At 39.0% G+C, this 26406-nt stretch overlaps 2 protein-coding genes across 2 annotated transcripts in view; both read left to right on the top strand.

Moving 5' to 3' along the window:
• Positions 1-1112, top strand: part of med13a (mediator complex subunit 13a) — a 210943-nt gene extending 209831 nt beyond the window's left edge. Inside the window, exon 30 of the mRNA XM_061963074.1 lies at positions 124-1112. Within this exon, the coding sequence (XP_061819058.1) occupies positions 124-256 (133 nt within the window). The 3' untranslated portion in view covers positions 257-1112. The remainder of the gene's footprint in view (positions 1-123) is intronic.
• Positions 1113-3987: 2875 nt separating this feature from the next.
• Positions 3988-26406, top strand: part of ints2 (integrator complex subunit 2) — a 50323-nt gene continuing 27904 nt past the window's right edge. The window contains exons 1-7 of the mRNA XM_061963073.1: positions 3988-4367; positions 5751-6045; positions 10640-10778; positions 15510-15612; positions 18941-19054; positions 20076-20206; positions 20430-20600. Of these exons, the coding sequence (XP_061819057.1) occupies positions 5753-6045; positions 10640-10778; positions 15510-15612; positions 18941-19054; positions 20076-20206; positions 20430-20600 (951 nt within the window). The 5' untranslated portion in view covers positions 3988-4367; positions 5751-5752. The remainder of the gene's footprint in view (positions 4368-5750; positions 6046-10639; positions 10779-15509; positions 15613-18940; positions 19055-20075; positions 20207-20429; positions 20601-26406) is intronic.

The raw sequence follows: 26406 nt of genomic DNA on the forward strand, positions 1-26406 counted from the left end.
TATTTGATTTTAGTCTAACCGTTTGGATGGATTACTGGCAAAAGGTGAATGAATAAATGAATATATGAATGTGTTCCACAGTGTTGTCATGAAAGTCAAATAATGAGTTTGTGTTGTTGACAGATTTGTGTTGGAACAATACAACGCCCTCTCCTGGCTGACATGTGACCCTGCCACGCAGGACCGACGCTCATGTCTGCCTGTTCACTTTGTGGTGCTCAACCAGATCTACAACTTCATCATGAACTTGTTGTAGCTCACACGTTGGAATCATTTTCATCATCAGACTGGAAGTTATTCATGTTGGAGTTCAGTCCAAGATATGAGTATTGATGCGCTGTATAAAGTAAGTTCTCTCCTGAACTTACTTGCTGTACCAGACGAGGTAAACCTTCACGTGAGTACATGAACGTGACAATAACAATAACCATAGTATGTTGGTTTTAAACTCAGAGGCCAGTGTGAGGATTTTTAACAATATGTTTATTGTGGAAAGAATTCAAGTTAAAGGGACATTTTACGAGCAATGGATTTTTTGGTTTTCCAACCAAAACTTCCTTTTTATTGCTTTGGATGAAAGAATATCCAAACAAAATGTGTGCATATTATTTATTGTAAGTTTTGAATTGTATTATTTTTCAATCTGTTATATATATTTACATATATATTGAGAGAGGTTTATACCAACTTTTTGCTTTGATCATCGTACTTAACAGAACGAATGACACCTACACATGACAGAAGGTTGCTTTTAGAGTATTATTTTTTTGTAAGAGAGAAAGATTATTTGTATTGTCACAATGTACAGAAGAATTATGACATACAGTAAAGCTGTAGCTTCACAGGAAATGTACAGCATTGAACTTCACTGTGTTCTAATGAAGACATACTTTGTTCTACTGTATATAATATTTTATACCACACATTTACACACAAAAAACAAACTGCAATCTATAGAAATATTATATATAAATGCCAACAGTTGGTACAGTGGCTTCTGTTTTAGGAATAAAAATGTGTCAACTTATTAATGTGCTGCTTGTGTTTATTGTGCTTATTGTTTTGGGGAGGTGAGAAGGACTTAACTGGATTGTTAAAAAAGATTTACATTGTACATTATTTTATATAATGTCAAGTAAACAGTCAAACTTTTTTTTTAGTTGCTAACTTTAATTGGAGACTGGCCGTCAATATCTTTATTTCATAAATAAATATTGTACACAATGTAATAGTCAAGTATCCTACATGATTTAAGACAAGTATCGTACATGATATAATAGTCAAGTATTGTACACCATGTAAAGTACAAGTACCATACACAATGAAATGGTAAACTATAAAAGTTTCAACAAGTATCGTACTCGATGTAATTATCAGGTACCTTAAACTATTTAATAGACTCGACAAGTATTGTACATAAAATAATAGTCAGGAATCATTCATAATGTAAAAATATTGTATACCATGTAATGATCAGGTATAGTAAATGATGTAATTGTTGTACACAATGTAATAGCCAGGTATCCTACACTATATATTAGACAAGTACCGTACATAATATAATAGTCAAGTATCATTCATGATGTAAAAGACAAGTATCGTACACCATGTAATGGTCAGGTATCGCAAATGATGTAATAGACTAGACCGAGGGGCGGGGGGGCAAACTCCAGGTACCAGGATTTCGTACCGTACCGGTTCGAATTTGGACAGCAATCAATCCCTAATCGTACACGACGTAATGATCAAGTATCATACACAATGTAACGTCAAATATCGTACATCTACACTGGTGTATGAATGTGCAGGACTCCGTTGAAAAAGAGATACCTCATCTCAATGGGACTTTCTTGGGTAAATAAAGGTTACAAAACAAACAAAAACAATAAATGGTCAAACAATATGATGGTGAAGTATCATACACGATGTGAGACAAGTATTGTACACAATGTAATGGTCATGTATTGCAGTGTTTTTCAACCACTGAGATTATGTAATTTCACCTATTTGGGTTAAAAATATTTTATGCAAACCAGAAATTATAATCTGCAAATAAAGTGCCGTTGTTGAGTGTCGGTGCTGTCTAGAGCTTGGCACAGTAACCGTGTAATACTCTTCCATATCAGTAGGTGGCAGCCGGTAATTCATTGCTTTGTAAACGTCATATCTAATGCTTAAACCAAAAATAAACAAAAAGCGAGTGCCCCTAAAAAAGGCATTGAAGCTTAGGGACGGCTATGGAAACTGAAACTAAAACTGAACTGGCTACAAAGTAAACAAAAACAGAATGCTGGACGACAGCAAAGACTTACTGTGGAGCAGAGACGGCGTCCACAAAGTACGTCCGTACATGACATGACAATCAACAATGTCCCCACAGAGAAGAAAAGAGTCCGCACAACTGAAATAGTCTTGAATGCTAAAACAAAGCAGGTGCGGGGAATAGCGCTCAAAGGAAGACATGAAACTGCTACAGGAAAACACCAACAAAACAGTAAAAGCCACCAAAATAGGAACGCAAGACACTACACGAGGAAAACACCAAAAAAACTCCAAATAAGTCATGGCGTGATGTGACAGGTCGTGACACTTGGTTATGGTTTAAAGTCATATCCAACAATTGCGAGAACCACTTTTTACTGTAACTACTGAGTTTACATGTTTAATGTTTTTTGCTGGTGGTGTGCCTCCGCATTTTCTCAACGAACAAAAATGTGCCTTGGCTCCAAAAAGGTTGAAAAACACTGATGTATTGTACACTTATACTTATACTAATCACGTACCATTCACGATATCGGGGTCAGGTATCATACAGCATTGGTTCTCAAATGGGGGTACGCGTACCCCTGGGGGTTCTTGAAGGTATGCCAAGGGGTACGTGAGATTTTTTTTAAATGTCTGTCAAAAAGAACTGTGAAAAGAAATGCAAAAATGCAATATTCAGTGTTGACAGCTAGATTTTTTGTGGACATGCTCCATAAATATTGATGTTAAAAATTTCTTTTTTTGTGAAGAAATGTTTAGAATTAAGTTCATGAATCCAGATGGATCTCTATTACAATCCCCAAATATATATAATATAATATAAATATATATATATATATATATATATATATATATATCCATCCATCCATCCATTTTCTACCGCTTATTCCCTTTGGGGTCGCGGGGGGCGCTGGAGCCTATCTGAGCTACAATCGGGCGGAAGGCGGGTTACACCCTGGACAAGTCGCCACCTCATCGCAGGGCCAACACAGATAGACAGACAACATTCACACTCACATCCACACACTAGGGCCAATTTAGTGTTGCCAATCAACTTATCCCCAGGTGCATGTCTTTGGAAGTGGGAGGAAGCCGGAGTACCCGGAGGGAACCCACGCAGTCACGGGGAGGACATGCAAACTTCACACAGAAAGATCCCGAGCCCGGGATTGAACCCAAGACTACTCAGGACCTTCGTATTGTGAGCCCTCACAATACGAAGGTCCTGAGTAGTCTAGTGCATCTGCCGGCAGATGCACTAACCCCTCTGCCACCGTGAATATAATATAATTGAATCACTTGTTTATTTTTCAACAAGTTTTTAGTTATTTTCATATCTTTTTTTCAAAATAGTTCAAGAAAGACCACAACAAATGAGCAATATTTTGCACTGTTATACAATTTAATAAATCAGAAACTGATGACATAGTGCTGTATTTTACTTCTTTATCTCTTTTTTTTTTTCAAACAAAAATGCTTTGCTCTGATTAGGGGGAACTTGAATTAAAAAAATGTTCACAGGGGGTACATCACTGAAAAAAAGTTGAGAACCACTGTCATACACGATGTAATAATCCAGTATCGTTCGTGATATCATGGCCATGTATCGTCCCCTATTTAATGGCCAGGTCACAAAACTAAACAGTCGCTGTCATTACTTAGTTATATAATGTATTATTGTATATTTAGGGTAGATATGGGAACGTTAGTTTTAATGTATCCATATACATTGAATTGTGCCAATATTTACATGATGCAATTAATTGTTAGCACGACTGGACGTTAGCGCGATGGCGTCCCTGCAGGCTTCCGTCATTTTGTGTCAGACAACGCCGTGTTTTGCTCCGGCATATCACAGAATATCCCCAGTAATATAACATTATATCGTCGACACATGCACTTTGTTTTTCACTGTATGGCATTTTCGAATCGGTCACAGTAACATGCTGATATTTTAGGGTGTGGAACATGCTGAATGCAGGACTTTAGATGTTAAAGCAGGATACTTGTTCAAACATCCTCTCCGAAAGCTCAAGCAAGTCCGCGGTCTGAAAGCCTGCCTGGAAGTCTTCAAGGCTGCAGACATATCGTTAATAACTGAGGTAAGAATGTTACTTTTACCGTTTTTGTGGGACTTTATTACGTGCTAAGGAGTGATGTTTACTTTTTGTTTTTATTGTCCGCCGAGCGTTAGCCTTAGCTGTTAGCTGTTAGCTAGTAGCATGCTAAGCTACCGCAAAGTAATGACGATGGTGACTAAAAGCCTCCAATAATATCAATAACCAACGCCTTTAATATGTTGGTTGCTGTACTGGAGTTGAATTCGGATGCAATATTGAAAGAGTAAAAGAAAACACATTTTTTGGGTGTAATAAGAGATGATAAAATGAATTGGAAATCTCATGTAAAAAATAATACAACATAAAGTAAAATGTTCTAGACCAAAAATCCCTTTATATTCTCTACTGCTCGCTCGTGTTACCAAATCTGAGTTATTGTGTAGAAATATGGGGAAACAACTACAAAAGTGCACTTCATTCACTAACTGTGTTACACAAAAGATCAAGTAGAATAATGCATAATGTTGGATATAGAGAACATCCAAACCCTTTATTTATTAAATCACAATGATTTGATGCATTTGCAAACCGCTAAAATGATGTACAAAGCAAACTATAACCTGCTATCCAAGAATGTACAACAAATCTTCTCAACAAAAGAGGAGAAATATCACCTGAGAGGAAAATCTAATTTAAAAGATGTGTATGCTAGTACAACACTTAAAACCTTTAGTATATCAGTATGTGGAATAAAATGATGGAATGGATTAAGCAAAGAAATCAAACAAAGCACTAAAATGATTCAGTTTAAGAGACTGTTCAAACTACAAGTGTTCACAAAGTACACAGAACAAGAATGATCTTGAACCTTTTTTTCCCTTCTTTTAAAATGTGTTTTATTGAGATAAATATTATTTATGTATTTAATATTTGCATGCTTACTATGGTATATTATGTATTTATTATTTATTTGTTCACTGTTCTGTTACAGAGTACAAGGAAATTGGATAACATTGCTATGGTATGAAAAAGGGTAGGATTAAATAAGCTCTGCTTCTTCCTACTCCTTTTCGGACGTGCTGTAATGAAATAACTGGAATTGTGTGATGCATTACACATGTATGCATGTTCGAAATAAACTGAAACTGAATTAGCATCAATCTAATTATCGACGTTATATCGATTCAGCGATGTCCTGTAACTTTTATGTTAAAGTGTATGACTTTATAACTCCTTCAAATAAGTTAACCAGATGAAAAGAGGTAAAAAAAAACGGTAATCTAACATCGTAGTGAACACCTTGTCAGTTGTGTTGGGGTTGACTGGTGTTTGATCATATTTAGTAGATTTGTTAACATCGATGATATCATGCTTCCTAATATTGCTAGTAAACCATGACATGTGATTATTTATTTATATTTGCAGTGATGGCAGACAGTGCAGGGCTGCAGTTTGTCAGTCCTTTTGCATTTGAAGCCATGCAGAAGGTGGACGTGCAGCGCCTGGCAGCCTTAAGTGATCCTGAGCTGCGGCTGCTGCTTCCCTGCCTGGTGAGAATGGCTCTGTGTGCCCCAGCAGACCAGAGTCAGTCCTGGGCCGAGGACAAGAAGCTCATCCTGCGGCTCCTCTCCGGGGTGGAAGCCGTCAACTCAATTGTAGCACTACTGTCTGTTGACTTCCATGCCTTGGAGCAGGATGCCAGGAAAGAGCAACAGCTCAGGTAAAAGTGATACTCTGCACGTTTCAACATCCTCTATGATAGCATAAAGCACATTATGTTGTATATCATATTGCAAATCTGCTTGAATGATTCCTAATTCACTGTTGGCGTTAACGCACTTTTTGTGTCTTTTTACGCATTGAAATCAGAAAGGATGCGCATTTTCGGAAGTCGTGTGTTCCCCGGGACGCAGATTTTTTTTTTTTACCGACCCTGCCTTCTCCGGGTCAAAATTCCAGTTTGCGTGTTTTTTTTTTAATCAATTATCGCTTTCCGCCGGTGTTTTATTTTGTTTATTTTGACGGTGCGCTCTTATCACGCCGTCACTTGAGGACTGGCACGTCTCTCTCTCTCTCTCTCTGGCCAGGAGAGCGAGGACGCACCTGCGCGCAGACAATGGGAGCAAGCACGCTGTCACAAAGACAATGTCATTGTGGTGACTTGGAGAAGATAACCGGGTCAAATTCCGTCCCCGTTTATTGCGTTCTTATTGGTCGTCTTCAAAGTAATGAACTTTCCGGTACAATTTCTTACATTTTGATTCGCCAAAAGTTTTATCAATCACAAATACTGCCTCAGTTTGCACTCGGACAACTTTACCGCGAAGGGCTGACAAAAGAAAGACTTGATGGTAAACAACTTCATCCTGTGCCATGTATCCAGTAAATTACTTTTTTAGTCTTTGTGAGTCCATGGAAACTTCACTTTTATCTCCCGCTGGATCGACATTATTCAAGGATGGAGACAGGCTAGCTGTTAGCTTCAAGCTAACCAGCACCCGACCAGACTCCATCCACCCCAAAAACATACTTTGCAGGTCAACAAATATGTGCCTTTTTGGAGTGTTCAAAGGGAGTCTCTTGGAGAAGTGGCTGACAAGTTAGCAAGTGTTGTTCGCATCGCTGACAGTGACATCATCACTGTCATTGTTTACTGAAGGAGAGATGCTGACTGTGCGTTATGATAAATGTGCATGTGTCGCTAGGCTCTGCTTTTTATCCATAGACTTATCAGATTTAGTTTTTTATTATCTATAGCAGGGGTGTCAAAAGTGTGGCCCGGAGGCCATTTGCGGACCGCAGCTAATGTTTTAAAGTCCACGGCACATTCTAAAAATACTGTTAAAATAAACAAAAACATAACAAAAGTGAAATAAAAAAGCTTACAGGTGAGATGTACCGTATTTTCCGCACTATAAGGCGCACCGGATTATTAGCCGCACCTTCAATGAATTACATATTTCATAACTTTGTCCACCAATAAGCCGCCCCGGATTATAAGCCGCGCCTACGCTGCGCTAAAGGGAATGTCAAAAAAACAGTCAGATAGTTCAGTCAAACTTTAATAATATATTGAAAACCAGCGTTCTAACAACTCTGTCCCAAAATGTACGCAAATGTGCAATCACAAACATAGTAAAATTCAAAATGGTGTGCAATAGCAACATAATGTTGCTCGAACGTTAATGTCACAACACACAAAATAAACATAGCGCTCACCTTCTGAAGTTATTCTTCATTCGTAAATCCTTCGAATTCTTCGTCTTCGGTGTCCGAATTGAAAAGTTGCGCAAGCGTGGTATCCAAAATGGCCGGTTCCGTCTCGTCGAAGTCATCGGAGTCAGTGTCGCTGTTGTTCTGTGAATCCTGCCTTCCGGAAAGCTCGGACCACAGTTGTGACCGAAATATCTGCCCAGGCATTTACGATCCACTGGCAAATGTTGGCGTATGTCGTCCGGCGCTGTCTGCCCGTCTTAGTGAAGGTGTGTTCGCCTTCGGAGCTGTGTGAAAAAAGCCACCCGGCCTCTTCGCGTAAACTTCCCTTAACCACTCGCTCATCTTTTCTTCATCCATCCATCCCTTCGAGTTAGCTTTTATGATGACGCCGGCTGGAAAGGTCTCTTTTGGCAAGGTCTTCCTTTTGAATATCACCATGGGTGGAAGTTAGCATGGCAAGCTAGAACCACAGTGAAGGATGACTTCTCATTCCCTGTGGTGCGAATATTCACCGTACGTGCTCCCGTTCCACAGTGCGGTTCACAGGAATATCAGTTGCTGTGAAATACGGTAGTAATCCGTGTGCGGATGGAGAGATTGCGTCTTTTTATGAACCGGATCCTTGTCGCTTAGTAGGAGCCATTTTGTGGTCTTTACAGATGTAAACAGGAAATGAAACGTACGGTGATATCCGCGCGTTTTTTCTTCTTCTTCCGGGGGCGGGTGGTTGCTTACAGTAGAAGAAGAAGCGCTTCCTGTTCTATGGGGGCGGGTGCTTTCCTTGGCGGTTGCTTGCGTAGAAGAAGAAGCGCTTCCTGTTCTACCGGGAAAAAAGATGGCGGCTGTTTACCGAAGTTGCGAGATCGAAACTTTATGAAAATGAATCGTAATAAAGCGCACCGGGTTATAAGGCGCACTGTCAGCTTTTGAGAAAATGTGTGGTTTTTAGGTGCGCCTTATAGTGCGGAAAATACGGTAATTTAGAAAGAGTTGCAATGTTGACTAATAAAACAAGGCTGTTTTTTTCTTTAAAACTCTCATTGCTCTGATTCTGATTCTGATATCCAAGGCGCCAATTTCTTCACATCAAATATTCCACTTTGAAAAATATTTTTTGTGTAAGATTTTGTGTGTTTGCCATAAAAAAAAAAAAGTTTTCTTTGACATAAAGGGCAGAAAAAAACCCAACATAAATAAACAAAAAACTTAGAAATGACGGATATATCCGAAGTTGATGTAGACTCTAGGGATTTAAGCGTTACATAAATAATGTATGTATGCCCTGGCACACCATTATCATCATTTCATCCATCCATCCATCCATCCATCCATGTTCTACTGTTTATTCCAGGGGTGCTCACACTTTTTCTGCAGGCGAGCTACTTTTCAATTGATCAAGTCGTGGGGATCTACCTCATTCATATATATAATTTATATTTACTTATTTATGAAATATATGTTTTTGTTAATAAGTTAAAGGTGTTTAATGATAATGCAAGCATGTTTAACACATATAGTTAATATTGTTAATAAATTAAAGGTGTTTAATGATAATGCAATCATGTTTAACACATATAGTTAATATTGTTAATAAATTAAAGGTGTTTAATGATAATGCAATCATGTTTAACACATATAGTTAATATTGTTAATAAATTAAAGGTGTTTAATGATAATACAAGACTGTTTAATACATATAGTTAATATTGTTAATAAACTCAAGGTGTTTAATGATAATACAAGTACCGGTATGTTTAATACATATAGTTAATATTGTTAACAAGTTAAAGGTGTTTAACGATAATGCAAGCATGTTTAATACATATAGTTAATATTGTTAACAAGTTAAAGGTGTTTAATGATAATACAAGCATGTTTAATACATATAGTTAATATTATTAATAAGTTAAAGGTGTTTAAAGATAATACAAGCATGTTTAGCACATATAGTTAATATTGTTAATAAGTTAAAGGTGTTTAAAGATAATGCAAGCATGTTTAACACATATAGTTAATATTGTTAACAAGTTAAGGTGTTTAAAGATAATGCAGGCATGTTTAACACATATAGATTCCTTTCTTTCATGAAGACAAGAATATAAGTTGGTGTATTACCTGATTCTGATGACTTGCATTGATTGGAATCAGACAGTGGTGCTAAAAACGTCCGCATTTTCGAATGGAGGAGAAAAAAGTCCTCCTTTCTGTCCAATACCACATGAAAGTGGTTGATTTTTGGCATCTTATTTGTCCAGCTTCCGTACTCCTTTGTATACACTTTACAAGAAATACATTGTCGGCAAACTCCGTAGCTTGCTAGCTTGTGCACGCCAGCTTTCTGAGACTCGTTTTGTTAGCGCAACTGTGCAGTCGGTCTTTGGAGTTTTGACGACAGGTACGGCGCCAGAGTCTGTTGAAATAAAGTGTTTCTCGCCTTCCAGTCGGTAATTTTAATGAGCTGGCAGCAGCCAGCGTCATCTCAGAAGACCCTCGGGTGCCGTGAATGTCAATCAAGTGACGAAAGTGACGTCATAGTGAAGATTTATGATCGCTCATTTTTAGGACTATTTTTTTAATGCCTGGCTGGTGATCGACTGACACACCCTCCGAGATCGACCGGTAGCTCGCGATCGACGTAATGAGCACCCCTGGTTTATTCCCTTCGGGGAGGCGCTGGAGCCTATTTCATGACCAAAGCAAAACACTTTGTACACTTTTATACTGAAATAAATACACCTACAACTTATTAAATAGAAAAAATAGAGAAAAAAATACCGGCAACGGTAAAGTTTAGATCCATTAAGGAAAGAAGAAAGTGAAAGAATGTTTATAACTAAATAAATGTCCATATGCATAAAAAAATTATTTCTTTTGTATTCACGTTTTAATGAATTAAGTAACGTTTATGACAACCTTTCTCCAGAACACAATATAGAATGTGAGATATAACAGGATAATGCATACATTTATCATTTGTTTTCAAAATGCTGTTTTGTTTTCAAAAAGTGGGACCTAAAAAATTTACTGTGGCACCCCATTTTTATGACTTGATGGGGTCCCTGGGACCCCATTTTGAAGATTGTTGTTCTTTCTGCCAGGCACAAGGCAGGTGGCTCTAATGTGGAGAGCATTCTGGTGTCACAACTGCAGCATGGTCTCACTCTGGAGTTTGAGCACAGCGATCCTCTCAGGAGACTCCGACTGACCCTCAGTGAGCTTCTGGCCATCATGAGTAAAGTATGAACTTTTAATTGAAGCACGAAAATAACTTTATTTCAAGCATCTTGAGAGGCTGAAGAAAAGCCTCATACAAACGCAATGTGTTTATTTGTATTATTGCTACAAGGGTTTTCTAAAGTATTGAGACTTTGATACCAACACACACAAAATACATTGTGCTTTTTTTCAGTATTGTCACAAATGTGGATTTGGCGTTTTTGGTTGGCCTTTGCCCATAAACAAATGCAGGGTTTTTTCTGGCTCAAATTGAGACAGAGGTGGTACAATCCTGACCATGTGCCAGAATTGTAACGCAAAAATGTATTTTATTTTATTTATTTTTTATTTGCTGTAAAGAACACTGTAAAATTTATTGTCATTTTTATTAGTTTGATGGGTAGTTTGCTGTAAAATCATAGGTCAAGCAGATATTGAAGTACCGGTATTTATTTTTATTTAGACAAAAATGTTTTGAAAGTATGATAATATACTGTAATATGTGTTGCAATAAGTTAAAGTTAAAGTACCAATGATTGTCACACACACATTAGGTGTGGCGAAATTATTCTCTGCATTTGACCCATCACCCTTGATCACCCCCTGGGAGGTGAGGGGAGCAGTGGGCAGCAGCGGTGGCCACGCCCGGGAATCATTTTAATGGATACTATTCAAGTTTAAAAGGCATTACATTTCAAGCAGTACATATATTTTTTCTGTCAAAATGAAAAAAATCCATTACATTTAGTGAGAAAATATTAAGTACTTTATTGACACATATCATTTCCAGGTGTTTGCGGGCTAGACAAAATTATGTTGTGGGCCAGATCTGGCCCCCGGGTCTTGAGTTTGACACATGTGGCTTAAGCGCTTGCATAAAATAACGATGGGCTCATAGCTTGTGTGGTGGGGCCACTTTTGCTTGAAACACTCATAGATGATTTTGAAGCATCCTTCAAGCGCTCTGTGGACAAAAAACTCCACATGTTGTCACCACCAAGAATTATTAAATTTTAACTGCCTGTTACGTTAATTTGTCTGCTCTGTTTCACCTGGACTCTTGACTTTCCTCCTCGCGAGATCGCTTTTTAAAGTAGTGGCTGATTTTGCCTGCCATATCTGCAACGCCAAAAAACATAAACGTTACTCTGACACGGAGGAAACGTTTAAAAAATAAATAAATAAACACGACATGCTTCTAATGCTCTCTTGGGGCAATTCCTTTTAGTTGACCTTGTACCAGTCAATCTGTACCGTCATGAAACTCTACCTGATCCTATGCAAACTTCTAATAAATTCTTCAATCAATCGATCTATTACAATTAGTCAGAAAAGGTTGGAAATGAAGCTAACACTACTGTGTTCACTTACCAGAGACAGCATTTTCACAGCACAGTCTGGAGTGTTCTGTTGGAGTCCAGTGATCCCTCCGTATCATGCTCTGCAGAAATCCACTTGTTACGGCGGTCAACGTTATGCACCAAGTAGCGGGAAAAAACACGATTCGATCAGTTTCTTCTTCGGTAGTTGCTTCAGGTCTTTCCAGTATGCTGCTGTCGATATAGCGCCTCTATGGTGGCGCAACGCTGCAACTGCAGTTAAAATACGTAGCTGCCGCAGAGGGACATCAATCGCTATGGCCGGGGGCGGCACAAAATTAGCTGGAGGCGGCCGCGACAAAATTTTGAACGCAGGAAAAACCCTGAAATGATAATAGAAGTGTGTCATTGTAGCATCATTTTAGATGTAGCGTAACTATGCTTCGCAACACACCACAACACGCCTGCTTGGAGTGAGACGTAGCAGAATTGATCTGTGATGCACTTTAGCCATTTTTGCCAATTTAGCGAGTAGAGGTACCTACTAAAAGTGAAAGAGAGGTGTATCTTGTGTCATGCATTCATTTCCTAATCAAATACATGTATTGGCCGCGCAGTGAGGGCAGAGATCCGCCACTACAAGCCCCAGGGAGTGTGCATTCCCACAGCATGCATACAATCTCCAGAAGCGTGCAGTCTAACCGTTACGACTTGTATTAGTGCTAAGAAAACACTTAGAGACACACTTCTGTCATTTGGCAACACTTTAAACACCACTGCTTTACTTATTTCACCAGGAACGCAAAGTGTGGCCTTGTGGCCATTTGCTGAACGCACCTCCATTTTAAGGCACATTGTAGAAATAAAATAACCAAAAAGAAAATGTGCAAATAGAGCATAAAGGCATAATGTAATGAGAAAAGGCTAAAATGTTGTAACTACTGCATTACTTACTTTACAATGTCTGCTGTCATTAGGATGCCGACTGCTAGGATTTTCATATATTCCCATTTAGATGAAGAATGACTCATAATCCTTGCAAAGAAAAGGTGGGTGGAAGTTACCAAGCGTTTTTTCAACCAATCAAAGTTTACTTATATAGCTCTTAAGCACAAATATCTCAAAGGGCTGCACAAGCCCTTGTTCGTCTTGTTCTTGCCTTTTCCGGGTCTAAATTGGGTGTCAAAGTGTACCAACTTGTCGGAATACGTCCTCGTCTTTCTACTTTCCAGGTGAGAAGCATGAATTATGATCTAGAATAAAGTTTGACGAACAAGGAAACGAGAAAGCAGCTCATCAGTCGATCATGTCAACATAGGCACGCAAGTTTGTGATCACGGTGCTGCTGTAAATAACTGGTTAATATTCAAGTCACAAAATGTAAAAAGAGTATTGTTGGTGCTTTTTTAATGTTTTTTATTGGGTTTTACGGGTGGAATAGAGAACCTCCCATTGGCTCTGCTGTAAGTGCACTTTTATTTACTTTTATTTGCAATTGAGACTGCATTAAAAAAAAATACATTCGTCGTCATGTCTTTCATAATGATTGATAACGATAGGCAAAAAAAAAAAAAAAGAAGTGCTGTTTCCCTTTTAATGCAACAAATATAATACTTTCATAAATTGCAACTATTTTTTAGTTAGAATAAATATAATAATGACAAATATGTGCTTGACTTATGATTTCAAAGCAAGTTTTCCATCAAAGCGTACACTGTAAAAAGGACAATACATTATACGGTAAAAAACTGGCTGCTCAGTTGCATTTTACATTTTATTGTACAATAATTATAGAACCATTTTTTCAATTGCACTAAAATGCTGTAAAAACCACCATCAATTTTACAGTAACATTTTAGTGACTGAGCTGCCACTTTGTTTAGTGCAAAATCTAAAGATGTTTTATAATCAAATGCATAGGCTATTTTAAAATAATATCATGAGGTGAATTCTGAATAAATTATTCATGTTTAAAAGCGGTCCTCTGACGGCAGCCATAACTGCGATGTGGCCCACAGTGAAAACGAGTTTGACACCCATTTTCTGGAGCATATTTAGTAAACACAAAAGTACATATTTGACCACTTTTTTTTTTTTAGTGGAAGCTGGGCTTCTCTTGCAGTCTTATTGCAATCGCCACTGCCGTATAGTCATATCAGCAGCAGGTCTCCAAGATTTACAGCTTTTGATATGTTAAAACAAGGCGGGTTAGCAAGTCAGATCTGCAACTTCGAGACAAAAATTTGCTTTAAGTTAGTCGGGCTGGAGTGCGAAGTGGGGCTGGGCATGTCCCGTCGCTGGAGAGCCTGCCGCCTTATCGCCCAAACTGTTAGTCGCCGGAGCCAAGGTGTGGGCAACGCGGGCGGCGTTTGGTCTTACTTAGACTCCAGCCTTCCATGCAATTTCTCTCCTTGAAAGATTGCCAATGTCCTCTTAATATTTGCATGATAGTTGCATTTTACAGATCACTGTCCGCAGTTATATCTCAGATATATTTTAGTACGACTCCAGGCTTTCGTGTCTGTCTTCTTTAATTCGTCACAACATACTGTTTTTGCAGTGCTGTTTCAGTGATCAGTCCTTAGGTGGCTGAATTTCCGCTACATCCCTATGTATATCCATTCATACAATGTATTACTTTAATTTGTTTTCACGTAAAATACCCTCATTTGTAAGCTTTGTTGGCTTTTATATTGCCGTGGTGCTTCACATCGATTGATTACATGTAGGTAAAACCCTGCAATAATTGTGTTATGTACTTGTATGCTCCACGCCACTTCTGTTCTTTTTAGAATGTAAAATAGTCGACTACTGTTATTTATGAACATATTTATAAGCACAGTATTGTTAGTTAAAACGTCATCTCATTCTCGTGAATCAAATATCACGTATCGTCTCCATAGAGGACCGTATCGTCACACCCCTACAGTCAATGGCTAATAAATTATGTTAGACAATTATGACATCAAAATCGGGTATTAGACCACCACTTAAGAGGTAGCACCAAATCTATCGATGAAGGTCTTCATGTATTGTTGGTGGTTTCCCAACAAATAAACAAATGTATATGAAACACTAGATGTCTATCTTCAAATGTTGTATCTTTCACTATTTTTTACACTACTCCGATGTTCACTAAAAAGGAAGTGAACGTTGAACGTCCTGCTTGAATTACATATTATTGGTATTTAAACATCCTCTTCAATATTTGTAGTAATCGATTTGTAAAAGAAAACTTAACTGCTACTTAAGTGATATGGAAAAAGGAAAAGTTGCATAATGTGTGCCAGCATGTTTGATGCTGTTTGTGTGTGAACACATGATTGTCATTCATGACAACACAGCATGGATGATAATAGAATAACTGAAAAATGTATCATTATCCATACTGTAGATTTTACTTACAATTAAAATATATCTGTTTTTTTGTTAGGTGTCAGATTCAAAAGGAGAGTTCTTTTTGAAGTCGTCAGAACTCTTTGAAAGTCCTGTGTACTTGGAGGAGGTGGCTGATGTCCTCTGCATTCTACAAGCAGGTGTGTTCATCTTTTTACACATTCAACAACCTTATGCTGGAATATGGTGGATATTAGGGGTGTAAAAATTAATCCATACAAACCGATAACCGATTTTAACTTTAGAGATATGAATAATTCGTTTGGCGAGTCTCTGGATCCATTTATATGTAATATGGATCGGTCGATGTCCTGTTGATTGTAGATCTGTTACAAAATATGGCCACTTTAATCTTGCGAGACTTCTGTGATGACATAATACAATTGTACCGTTGTCGTTTGCGACTGACAGCAACAGATTAACTTGGCAGACTGTAATTCTGATTGACTTACCGAAAGAACCAATCCATTCTGGTGCCTAAATCTAGCTAAGCATGGAAGCCACCACGCATTGTAAACCAATCAGAAACAACCTAAGGTGGGTCTTTGCGTCTTTATTTTTCCACACACACCTCAGCGCAGTGTTGTCAACTTACAAAAACCCACTCATTTGAGCTTTTTATTCTCCAAAAATAGACTGTATTTTTTTTACAGAAAACATCGACAACATTTGCGATGTTTTGAGACCTTTTTTTTTCCAATAACATTCAGTTCAGTTCAGTTAAGTTTCAGTTTATTTTGAACATGCATACGATACAATGTAAAGCATCACATATTTCCAGTTGTTTCATTACAGCACGTCCGAAAAGGAGTAGGAAGAAGCTGAGCTTGTTTAATCCTACCCTTTTTCATACCATAGCAATTTTATACCATTTCCTTGTTCTCTGTAACAGAACAGTGAATAAATAAATAATATATCATAGTACATAAATAATCTTTATCTCAAAAAAAAAAAAGGTTTCAAGAGGTTCATCATAATTATTGTTCTGTGTACTTTGTGAGCACTTGTAGTTTGAACAGTCTCTTAAACTGAATCATATTGATGATTTGTTTGATTTCTTTGGTTAATACATTCCATAATTTAATTCCACATACGGATATGCTAAAGGTTTTAAGTGTTGTACGAGCATACAGATGTTTTAAATAAGATTTTCCTCTAAGGTGATATTTCTCCTCTTTTGTTGAGAATAATTGTTGTACATTCTTGGGTAGCAGGTTGTAGTTTGCTTTGCACATAATTTTAGCTGTTTGCAAATGCACCAAATCGTTGAATTTCAATATTTTTGATTCAATAAATAAAGGGTTTGTATGTTCTCTATATCCAACATTATGTATTATTCTAATTTATCTTTTTTGTAACACAGTTAGTGAATGAATGAAGCTCACATTTGTAATTGTTTCCCCATATTTCTACACAGTAACTCAGATATGGTAACAATTGTGAGCAGTAAAGAATATGAAGGGATTTTTGGTCTAGAACATGTTTTGCTTTATTCATTATTGACGTGTTTCTTCCTACTTTATGTTGTATATTTCTTACATGAGATTTCCAGTTCATTTTATCATCTCTTATTTCACCCAAAAATGTGTTTTCTTTTATCCTTTCAATATCTACTCCATCTATTTGTAATTGTGTTTCTCTTCTACTGTTATCAAATAGCATTATTTTAGTTTTACTGAGATTCAAAGAGTCTGTTTTTGTCAAACCATCTTTTTAATGTGTTAATTTCTTCTGTTATTATTTGTATTAGCTTTTGTGTGTTCTCTCCTGAACAAAACGCAGTTGTATCATCTGCAAATAATTCTAAATGTAAGTCCTTTGTAACTTTACAAATGTCGTTTGTATAGAGATTGAACAATTGTGGTCCAAGTATTGATCCCTGAGGTACGCCACAAAATATTTTCAGCTCTGTAGAAGTGTGTTCGTGTGTTGGTTTTTTTTATTGGTTAAGTAGTTTCTAACCCATTTCAAGACCAGTTTGTGATTTTATGAGTTTATCAATGTTTTAAATGTTCCTTGTTACTTAACCTCAACAACCACAGGACTTCAACAATAAATTTAAAACAAATATTGTAATGATGTTTACCTGTTTTATACTTTATCACACAGACTTAAAAGTAGACACTAGATGGCAGTAAAAGCACATACTCAGCTTATTTTCAAATTAATGTTATAATTCATTATAACTAATAATGGTAATAATAACTGTAGTTATGATTTTGGTGTTAGTTTATTTATAGCATGTATATAATGGCAATATGATTATCAATACATCACATGTTCATCATTATAACAGGAAGTAGCAGATCTTATTTATTCCTACCCCTTTTCGTTTCATAGTATTTTTAAAACATTTGTTTGTTGTCCGCAACACAACAACGAATAATTAAATAAGTAATCAATATACAAATGAGTAAGTAAATTAATATTAATTAATTAATTAATTAAAATAATCAATCATGTATACAAAATTAAGTTCTCATTAATAAATAAATAATTTATGGTTCACATTATGAGTTGAATATGATTATCTCATTTTTCAATAAGGTTTAAGATGTTTATTAGGATTCTTCTTCCTTGTACTTTGTGAACACTTTGATTTTGAACAGTTTCTTAAGCTGGATCATATTATTACATTGTTTGATTTATTTGCTTAATCAGTTCCATAATTTAATATCTACATACTGATATACCAAAGGTCCTAAGTGTTGTATGTGCATAAAAACGTTTTAAATTATATGTCTACCTAAGGTTATATTTCTCCTCTTTTGTTGAACGTGCCATTTTTGAATATTCTTGGGAAGCAGGTTGTAGGTTGCTTTGTACATAATTTTAGCTGTTTGCAAATGTACTAAATCAATATTTTGATCAATAAATAAAAGGGTTTGAATGTTCTCGAATAGCCAACATGATGTATTATTCTGACCTTTTTTGTAACACGGATAGTGAATGACGCGTACTTGTACTTATTTCCTTATATTTCTACACAATAACTGAGATATGGTAACACTAGCTAGCAGTACCATCATGTTTAAAAACTCATACCAGTGCCTAAAAAATCGGTCTTGATAAGTAGGATGTTATCTGTATCATGCCGGTTTAAAAAAAAATGCCTCAAAACATCACAGTTAGTGGAAAAGCTGACATAAAATCAGGCATTCTAGACCACAGTAATTACAAAAACTGATACAGAATGCTTTAGGAACTGATAGCCTGATAAAGCAATAAACAATGTAATAAACAAGCAAAGCACACTTGCTTGCAAAATAAGAAAATGTTTGTGCATGATGTGTTTGGTCATAGAATCCATTTGGCAACCTTGTTGATGATTTAGAGTTAATGTATATCAAACACACATTAGCCGTCTCAAGTAATCACACATTTGTGCACAGCCATCCTGCAATATTAGAGCCGAGTCATTTTCTACTGTGCATTTGATAAAGTGTATATTTGTTTTTCCCTCGGCAGAGCTGCCTTCCTTGCTGCCAATAGTAGATGTAGCTGAGGCTTTGCTGCATGTCCGCAATGGAGACTGGTTTCTGTGTCTGCTGGTTGCCAACGTGCCTGACAGCTTCAATGAAGGTAATATTCATAACTCTACAGTACAAGGCAAGAAAGGGTTTGTTCATTGCCAAACACAAATGACATAAAGTAGCCTTGCTCGTCTTTCACGCACATTTCTCGCTTGGGTTCTCTTCCATACAGCTAGGGAGATAACAATATGAAGATTTCATGACACGGTTATTGTTACCCAAATTATCCTAGTTATCATTATTATCGCAGCATATATAACAAGTACTTATACACACTGAAATCTATTAACCAAGTGATTTTTTTAGAGCTAAAGTAAATACACAGTTAGAAAAGCCACTTTTTTTATGTTTTTGTTTTTTATGATTCACTGATAGTGCTTTAGTTGTAGTATTTTTTTCTGTTTTAATGGCTAAGCTTTTATGGTTTTAGATATTGGTTTATACTGTAGCACTTTAAGAATCGTTCAAATTAAAAGTGCGTAACTAATAAATTCTATTGTTATTATTTCTGACGGGCTTTGTGGCGTCTTACTGTGGTCAGCGGTTCTTGAATGCACCGTAAAAACACCTCCGTCTCTTATTCTCCACAATATGGAAAGATCACTCTGTTTTAAGAGAGCACAACTTGTTGGTTCAATGTTCACAATTGAGTATCTAAGTTGCTCAGACAGCAATGTGTTGATAAGAGTTTATATTGAAGTATGTTGTCTCTTAACTGGGAAAGAGGTTAATGTTTCTTGTTTTAATTTTTGCATTTTAGACTCGTGAGCTGGCGCCAGTCATTGAGTGCTCATATTAGTCATGGTTTTTCGATAATTGTCTAATCATACTATAGTAATACTAACAGTCTGGGGTTTCACTGCAGTGATCACTAATACAGTTTATCATTAAAGCCCTACATACAGCATTACATTAGTCACTAAGAACCTACCGCTATTATTCATATCAATCATTTTAATGCTAACAAGGCTGAGTATATTAAAAGCTTAACAGTAATATTTAAGAAAGAAGATATTCCAGTAAGTGAGGCACATTAACACCAAAACATTTATTAATAAAGATATTTTCAGTGTGCAGATGTTTGATCAAGAATGGAGAGCGTCAGGATGAAGAAAGTGTTGGTGGTCGACGCAGAACCGAAGCGCTGAGGCAGCTGTGTCAGATGAACCCCTCACAAGCACTCAACATCCGAGCTATGGTGGTCAGTAGGAGTTTTTTTTCTTTTAAATCAAAGGTACCCTGCAAATGCTTTACTATCAATACAGTAGCGTTACATCTTTTCCTCAGACAAAACAAGAAGAGAAGTAGTATGATATGAAATGGACTAAACTAAATATAGTGATTACTGCTCAAAACTAAAACTTGTTGAGAAAGCCACCAGGACCTCCATGAAATATGTTTTACGTGATTTTTGTATTCCTTAGGTGGAGGAATGCCATCTGCCTGGTCTTGGGGTTGCTCTGACTCTAGATTATAAACCGGACACAGCAGACGAGGCTGTCAGTCCCCTGGTTTCTTATGTCAGTGGTTTGCTTCTCGGTACCAACAGCAAAGTCCGCACCTGGTTCAGCATGTTTATTCGCAATGGACAACAGGTGAGGGTCTTAATTCATCTTAAAAGGGCCCTAGCTAGGGCTGCACCATTCAGGAAGTGTTGTTATGCTGTTTAGCATAACAAAAAAAAATGCTGTTATCTCTTTGTGTCTACTGGAGTTTTGCATTGCACAGATTTTGTGCTATTGATGTCTGTTATTTGTTTTTCTTTTGTCTGTACAGTGTTATGATATTGTACTTTGTGGTAGCGGTTAAGTATTTGTAGTGTAGTCTTGAAAAACAGTGAAACACACTTAAAATGCACCTCAGAATGTTCGTAGTTTTTGGCTTGATTTCGAAATGACTCCACAGCACCGAATGAGAATCTTATTTGCGTACAAGTCTTGTGTTACCACTATTACCATAGGGATATGTATCGTTATAATGATATTAGTAATTTACTTCTTTTGTGACGTTTGTCATATGTGACGTCACCGGCTAATCCATAGATGGTAGACATTTACCCAAACATCCTTGCGTGGCTCAGCCAATTAAAATGTATGTAAAACCGGCTGTGCTACAACATCATGTCGACGATGAAACTCAATGAAGGACAATGCTCTGTTTGTTTGCTTTAACCAGCGTACCACTAGTGAAAATCACTGGTTTAAATCGTTCAAAAAATAAGTATAAATCCACTCCATCCCATTTTAAATATTTTTTCATGATGGCCTATATATTTGCCTCCAAACCTTTCATAATACACCTGAATCTGCACTGATGCAGGTAAAAAAATAATAGCCTAATGGGACTCTAGCCATTGCCTGAAACCCAGGAGTGCCTCTAGGTCACATGATTGCAACACAGCAATTGAGAAAGTTCATCCATCCATCCATCCATCTTCTTCCGCTTATCCGAGGTCGGGTCGCGGGGGCAGCAGCCTAAGCAGGGAAGCCCAGACTTCCCTCTCCCCAGCCACTTCGTCCAGCTCCTCCCGGGGGATCCCGAGGCGTTCCCAGGCCAGCCGGGAGACATAGTCTTCCCAACGTGTCCTGGGTCTTCCTCGTGGCCTCCTACCGGTCGGACATGCCCTAAACACCTCCTTAGGGAGGCGCTCGGGTGGCATCCTGACCAGATGCCCGAACCACCTCATCTGGCTCCTCTCGATGCGGAGGAGCAGCGGCTTTACTTTGAGCTCCCCCCGGATGACAGAGCTTCTCACCCTATCTCTAAGGGAGAGCCCCGCCACCCGGCGGAGGAAACTCATTTCGGCCGCTTGTACCCGTGATCTTGTCCTTTCGGTCATAACCCAAAGCTCATGACCATAGGTGAGGATGGGAACGTAGATCGACCGGTAAATTGAGAGCTTTGCCTTCCGGCTCAGCTCCTTCTTCACCACAACGGATCGATACAGCGTCCGCATTACTGAAGACACAGCACCGATCCGCCTGTCGATCTCACGATCCACTCTTCCCTCACTCGTGAACAAGACTCCGAGGTACTTGAACTCCTCCACTTGGGGCAAGATCTCCTCCCCAACCCGGAGATGGCACTCCACCCTTTTCCGGGCGAGAACCATGGACTCGGACTTGGAGGTGCTGATTCTCATCCCAGTCGCTTCACACTCAGCTGCGAACCGATCCAGTGAGAGCTGAAGATCCTGGCCAGATGAAGCCATCAGGACCAAATCATCTGCAAAAAGCAGAGACCTAATCCTGCAGCCACCAAACCGGATCCCCTCAACGCCTTGACTGCGCCTAGAAATTCTGTCCATAAAAGTTATGAACAGAATCGGTGACAAAGGGCAGCCTTGGCGGAGTCCAACCCTCACCGGAAACGTGTCCGACTTACTGCCGGCAATGCGAACCAAGCTCTGACACTGATCATACAGGGAGCGGACCGCCACAATCAGACAGTCCGAAACCCCATACTCTCTGAGCACTCCCCACAGGACTTCCCGAGGGACACGGTCGAATGCCTTCTCCAAGTCCACAAAGCACATGTAGACTGGTTGGGCAAACTCCCATGCACCCTCAAGGACCCTGCCGAGAGTATAGAGCTGGTCCACAGTTCCACGACCAGGACGAAAACCACACTGTTCCTCCTGAATCCGAGGTTCGACTATCCGGCGTAGCCTCCTCTCCAGTACACCTGAATAGACCTTACCGGGAAGGCTGAGGAGTGTGATCCCACGATAGTTAGAACACACCCTCCGGTTCCCCTTTTTAAAGAGAGGAACCACCACCCCGGTCTGCCAATCCAGAGGTACTGCCCCCGATGTCCACGCGATGCTGCAGAGTCTTGTCAACCAAGACAGCCCTACAGCATCCAGAGCCTTAAGGAACTCCGGGCGGATCTCATCCACCCCCGGGGCCTTGCCACCGAGGAGCTTTTTAACTACCTCAGCAACCTCAGCCCCAGAAATAGGAGAGCCCACCACAGATTCCTCAGGCACTGCTTCCTCATAGGAAGACGTGTTGGTGGGATTGAGGAGGTCTTCGAAGTATTCCCTCCACCGATCCACAACTTCCGCAGTCGAGGTCAGCAGAACACCATCCGCACCATACACGGTGTTGGTAGTGCACTGCTTCCCCTTCCTGAGGCGGTGGATGGTGGTCCAGCATCGCTTCGAAGCCGTCCGGAAGTCGTTTTTCATGGCTTCCCCGAACTCCTCCCATGTCCGAGTTTTTGCCTCCGCGACCGCTGAAGCCGCACACCGCTTGGCCTGTCGGTACCTGTCCGCTGCCTCAGGAGTCCCATGAGCCAAAAGAACCCGATAGGACTCCTTCTTCAGCTTGACGGCATCCCTCACCGCCGGTGTCCACCAACGGGTTCTAGGATTACCGCCACGACAGGCACCAACTACCTTGCGGCCACAGCTCCAATCAGCCGCCCCGACAATAGAGGTGCGGAACATGGTCCACTCGGACTCAATGTCCAGCACCTCCCTCGTGACATGTTCAAAGTTCTTCCGGAGGTGGGAATTGAAACTCTCTCTGACAGGAGACTCTGCCAGACGTTCCCAGCAAACCCTCACAATGCGTTTGGGCCTGCCAGGTCTGTCCGGCATCCTCCCCCACCATCGCAGCCAACTCACCACCAGGTGGTGATCGGTAGAAAGCTCCGCCCCTCTCTTCACCCGAGTGTCCAAAACATGAGGCCGCAAATCCGATGACACAACTACAAAGTCGATCATAGAACTAATCCATCATAACTTGAGAAAGTTATGATGGATTAAATGTGCTGACTCTTCATTGATCCTGTCAGTAAATAGAGATGTTGACCCGTTTAAGATGGCGGTCCCGCGGCTCGTCAGTGCCTACAGGCAGTAGCGGTTGAAGTGGAGTTATACATGATGTCTATGCGAGTGCCTTTGTTCTTGCAACCAACCTTGCTTTGCAACTTCCGTTTCTTCCGGCAAAGAAAAAAAAATATATTGAACGTTTTATCAAACGCATGTTTTATTGATGTTGTTTATGTGTCTATTGCTATATTTATTGATATGTTTTTATCGCCCAGCCCTACTTCTACATTGATTGATTGATTAAGAAGTTTATTGACATCTTAAAGAATTGAATCCATGTAATGCTTTAAAAAGGCAAATGGATGGCACACAAAGCCAAAAGGCTTGTTTTCATTGTGGTCCATTAAATAATCATCACATTTGATACATTCAATAATAAAAGATATATAACCTGTAACATGTATATACAACATTACATTAAAAAAATTGATAAATTATGTACATATACACAGTATACATATCAGGTGATTTGAAAAACAATGCACCGTATTTTTCGGAGTATAAGTCGCACCTGCCGAAAATGCATATTAAAGAAGGAAAAAAACATATAAGTCGCACTGGAGCCCGGCCAAACTATGAAAAAAACTGCGACTTATAGTTCGAAAAATATGGTATACAAAAAATGGGGGTGAGGGGGGGGGTATATACACTATGTACATGACACTATGTACATGACTATGCACATGTTGACTCCAAGAGTGTGCAAAACAGAATGAGAAAATATATATACGGTACACTATAACCACATATAAACCTGTTTGATGCTTTGGTAAGTTGCTGGGGATCAATGTTGGTTCAGATCAGGTAGAGGTTGAGCTGAGCCATGAATTTTAGTAGGGAAGTTCAAATTTTAAAGTCTGTTGGTAGTGCATTCCACTGTGTGGTGGCAAAATAGTAGAATGCATTTTTTCCCATGAGAGTCTTGAATTTGGGGGGGACGAGGTCTGAGGAACTCCCTCGTGTAGTACCTGTGAGCATCACTTACTCTGGTGAAATAGTTCGACAGGTACTTGGGGACAGTTTCTCTGAGTATTTCGAATACCAGGCACATTGCAATTTGGTGTACTCTTTCCTCAACTCTAAGCCATCCCAATTTGGGAAAGTGGGCTTGAGTTAGGTGAGTCCTGTATGGGAGGTTGAGTAGGAGTGTCATCAGCTTGTTTTGGGTAGTTTGCAGTTTTGTTTTTAGCGGCTTGGGGATACTGGTGAACCATGAGGTGCAGGCGTAGTCAAAATGACACTGTATGAGGGCACCGGCAAGGGTCTTAAGTGTATCCATGTTGATAAACGCAGAAATCCTGCCCAAAAATCTAGTTTTATTATTGATCTTGGTGATTGCTTTTAATGCCATTTTTTCACCCGAGAGAGTGTTGTCCAATATACATCCTCGGTAAATTACCTTGTCTTTGCTGGTGATTATGGTATCACCTGCTTTAATCGTAAAGCCTGGGAATTTACCTAGTTTGTGCCTGGACCCAAATAGGATGGACTCTATTTTACCCAGGTGTAGTGACAGTTTGTTATCGGAAAGCCAGAGACAGAGATTACTTAGTTCGGTGCTGAGTGCACTTTCAACCTTCAATTTGTCCCTGTCTGAGGCCAGGATTGCAGAATCGTCCGCGAAGAGGAACAAATTGCTGTTACATGCTGATTTCATGTCGTTTTGGGTAATCAAGAGTAAAAATGGTCCCAGAATGCTCCCCTGTGGGACACCACAGCTCACCTTGAGGGGAGAGGACAGTGATGATGTCGAGGTGTCATTCACATGAGGCGAGTTTCTTTTTAAATGATATCTGCTTTCTTTTTTTCATTATACTCCTAAATCTCATGAATGGTTGGGTACAATACTTCACAAGACTTTCTCAAGATCATTCAAATTTTTGTAGGAAGTCCATACGTGGTAACTTGCTGAGTGTATAGTAGTAATCACTGCTCAGTAAAGTTTTTTGCTTTTCTTGAAAGTGGCAGCCAGAAAGTGTTTTTTGGATGTTAGTATGTGTTTGAAAACTTGTGTACGGCAGCAATGAAACTATTCATTATTCGGTCAGTGCTTTTCTGCTCTTGCTACTTAACAGACAGATGTTTTGTGAATAAAGCAGTATCACACTGTATTCTCTAATATTCATCTAATTATGTTATGCTTATATATATCCAATGCTTTACTGTTTAATGTTAACCATTAGCTTGAGGGGCGTGTCTCTGTGCAGTTCTGAGCGGGGGTGTGAGGCTGGTCAAACCCTTGATCCCTGACCAATCGCAACAGTGTAGGTGCAGTCAGGAAAGCAGGCTGTGGAATTCCAGCATGTAGGGCAGACAGGAGAATAATGTCAATTTACCCTGTACTCAACTTTATATTTATGTGGTCATTTTAATATACCCTAAATTGAAGAGTCCGGCCACTATTGTATTCGCTTACACTCATTGACAGTGACATGTTTTTTGTTCTAGTCTTACCTTGCTGTGTGTCATTTCTGATATTCCATAAACAGAACATTGTGCATTTGAGATCACAATAGCTAAACATGTTATCCTGTCCTTGGAGTAAAAGGAGGTTGTATTTGTAA

Source organism: Nerophis lumbriciformis, linkage group LG09 (assembly GCF_033978685.3).
Source record: "Nerophis lumbriciformis linkage group LG09, RoL_Nlum_v2.1, whole genome shotgun sequence".
Taxonomy (NCBI): Eukaryota; Metazoa; Chordata; class Actinopteri; order Syngnathiformes; family Syngnathidae; genus Nerophis; species Nerophis lumbriciformis.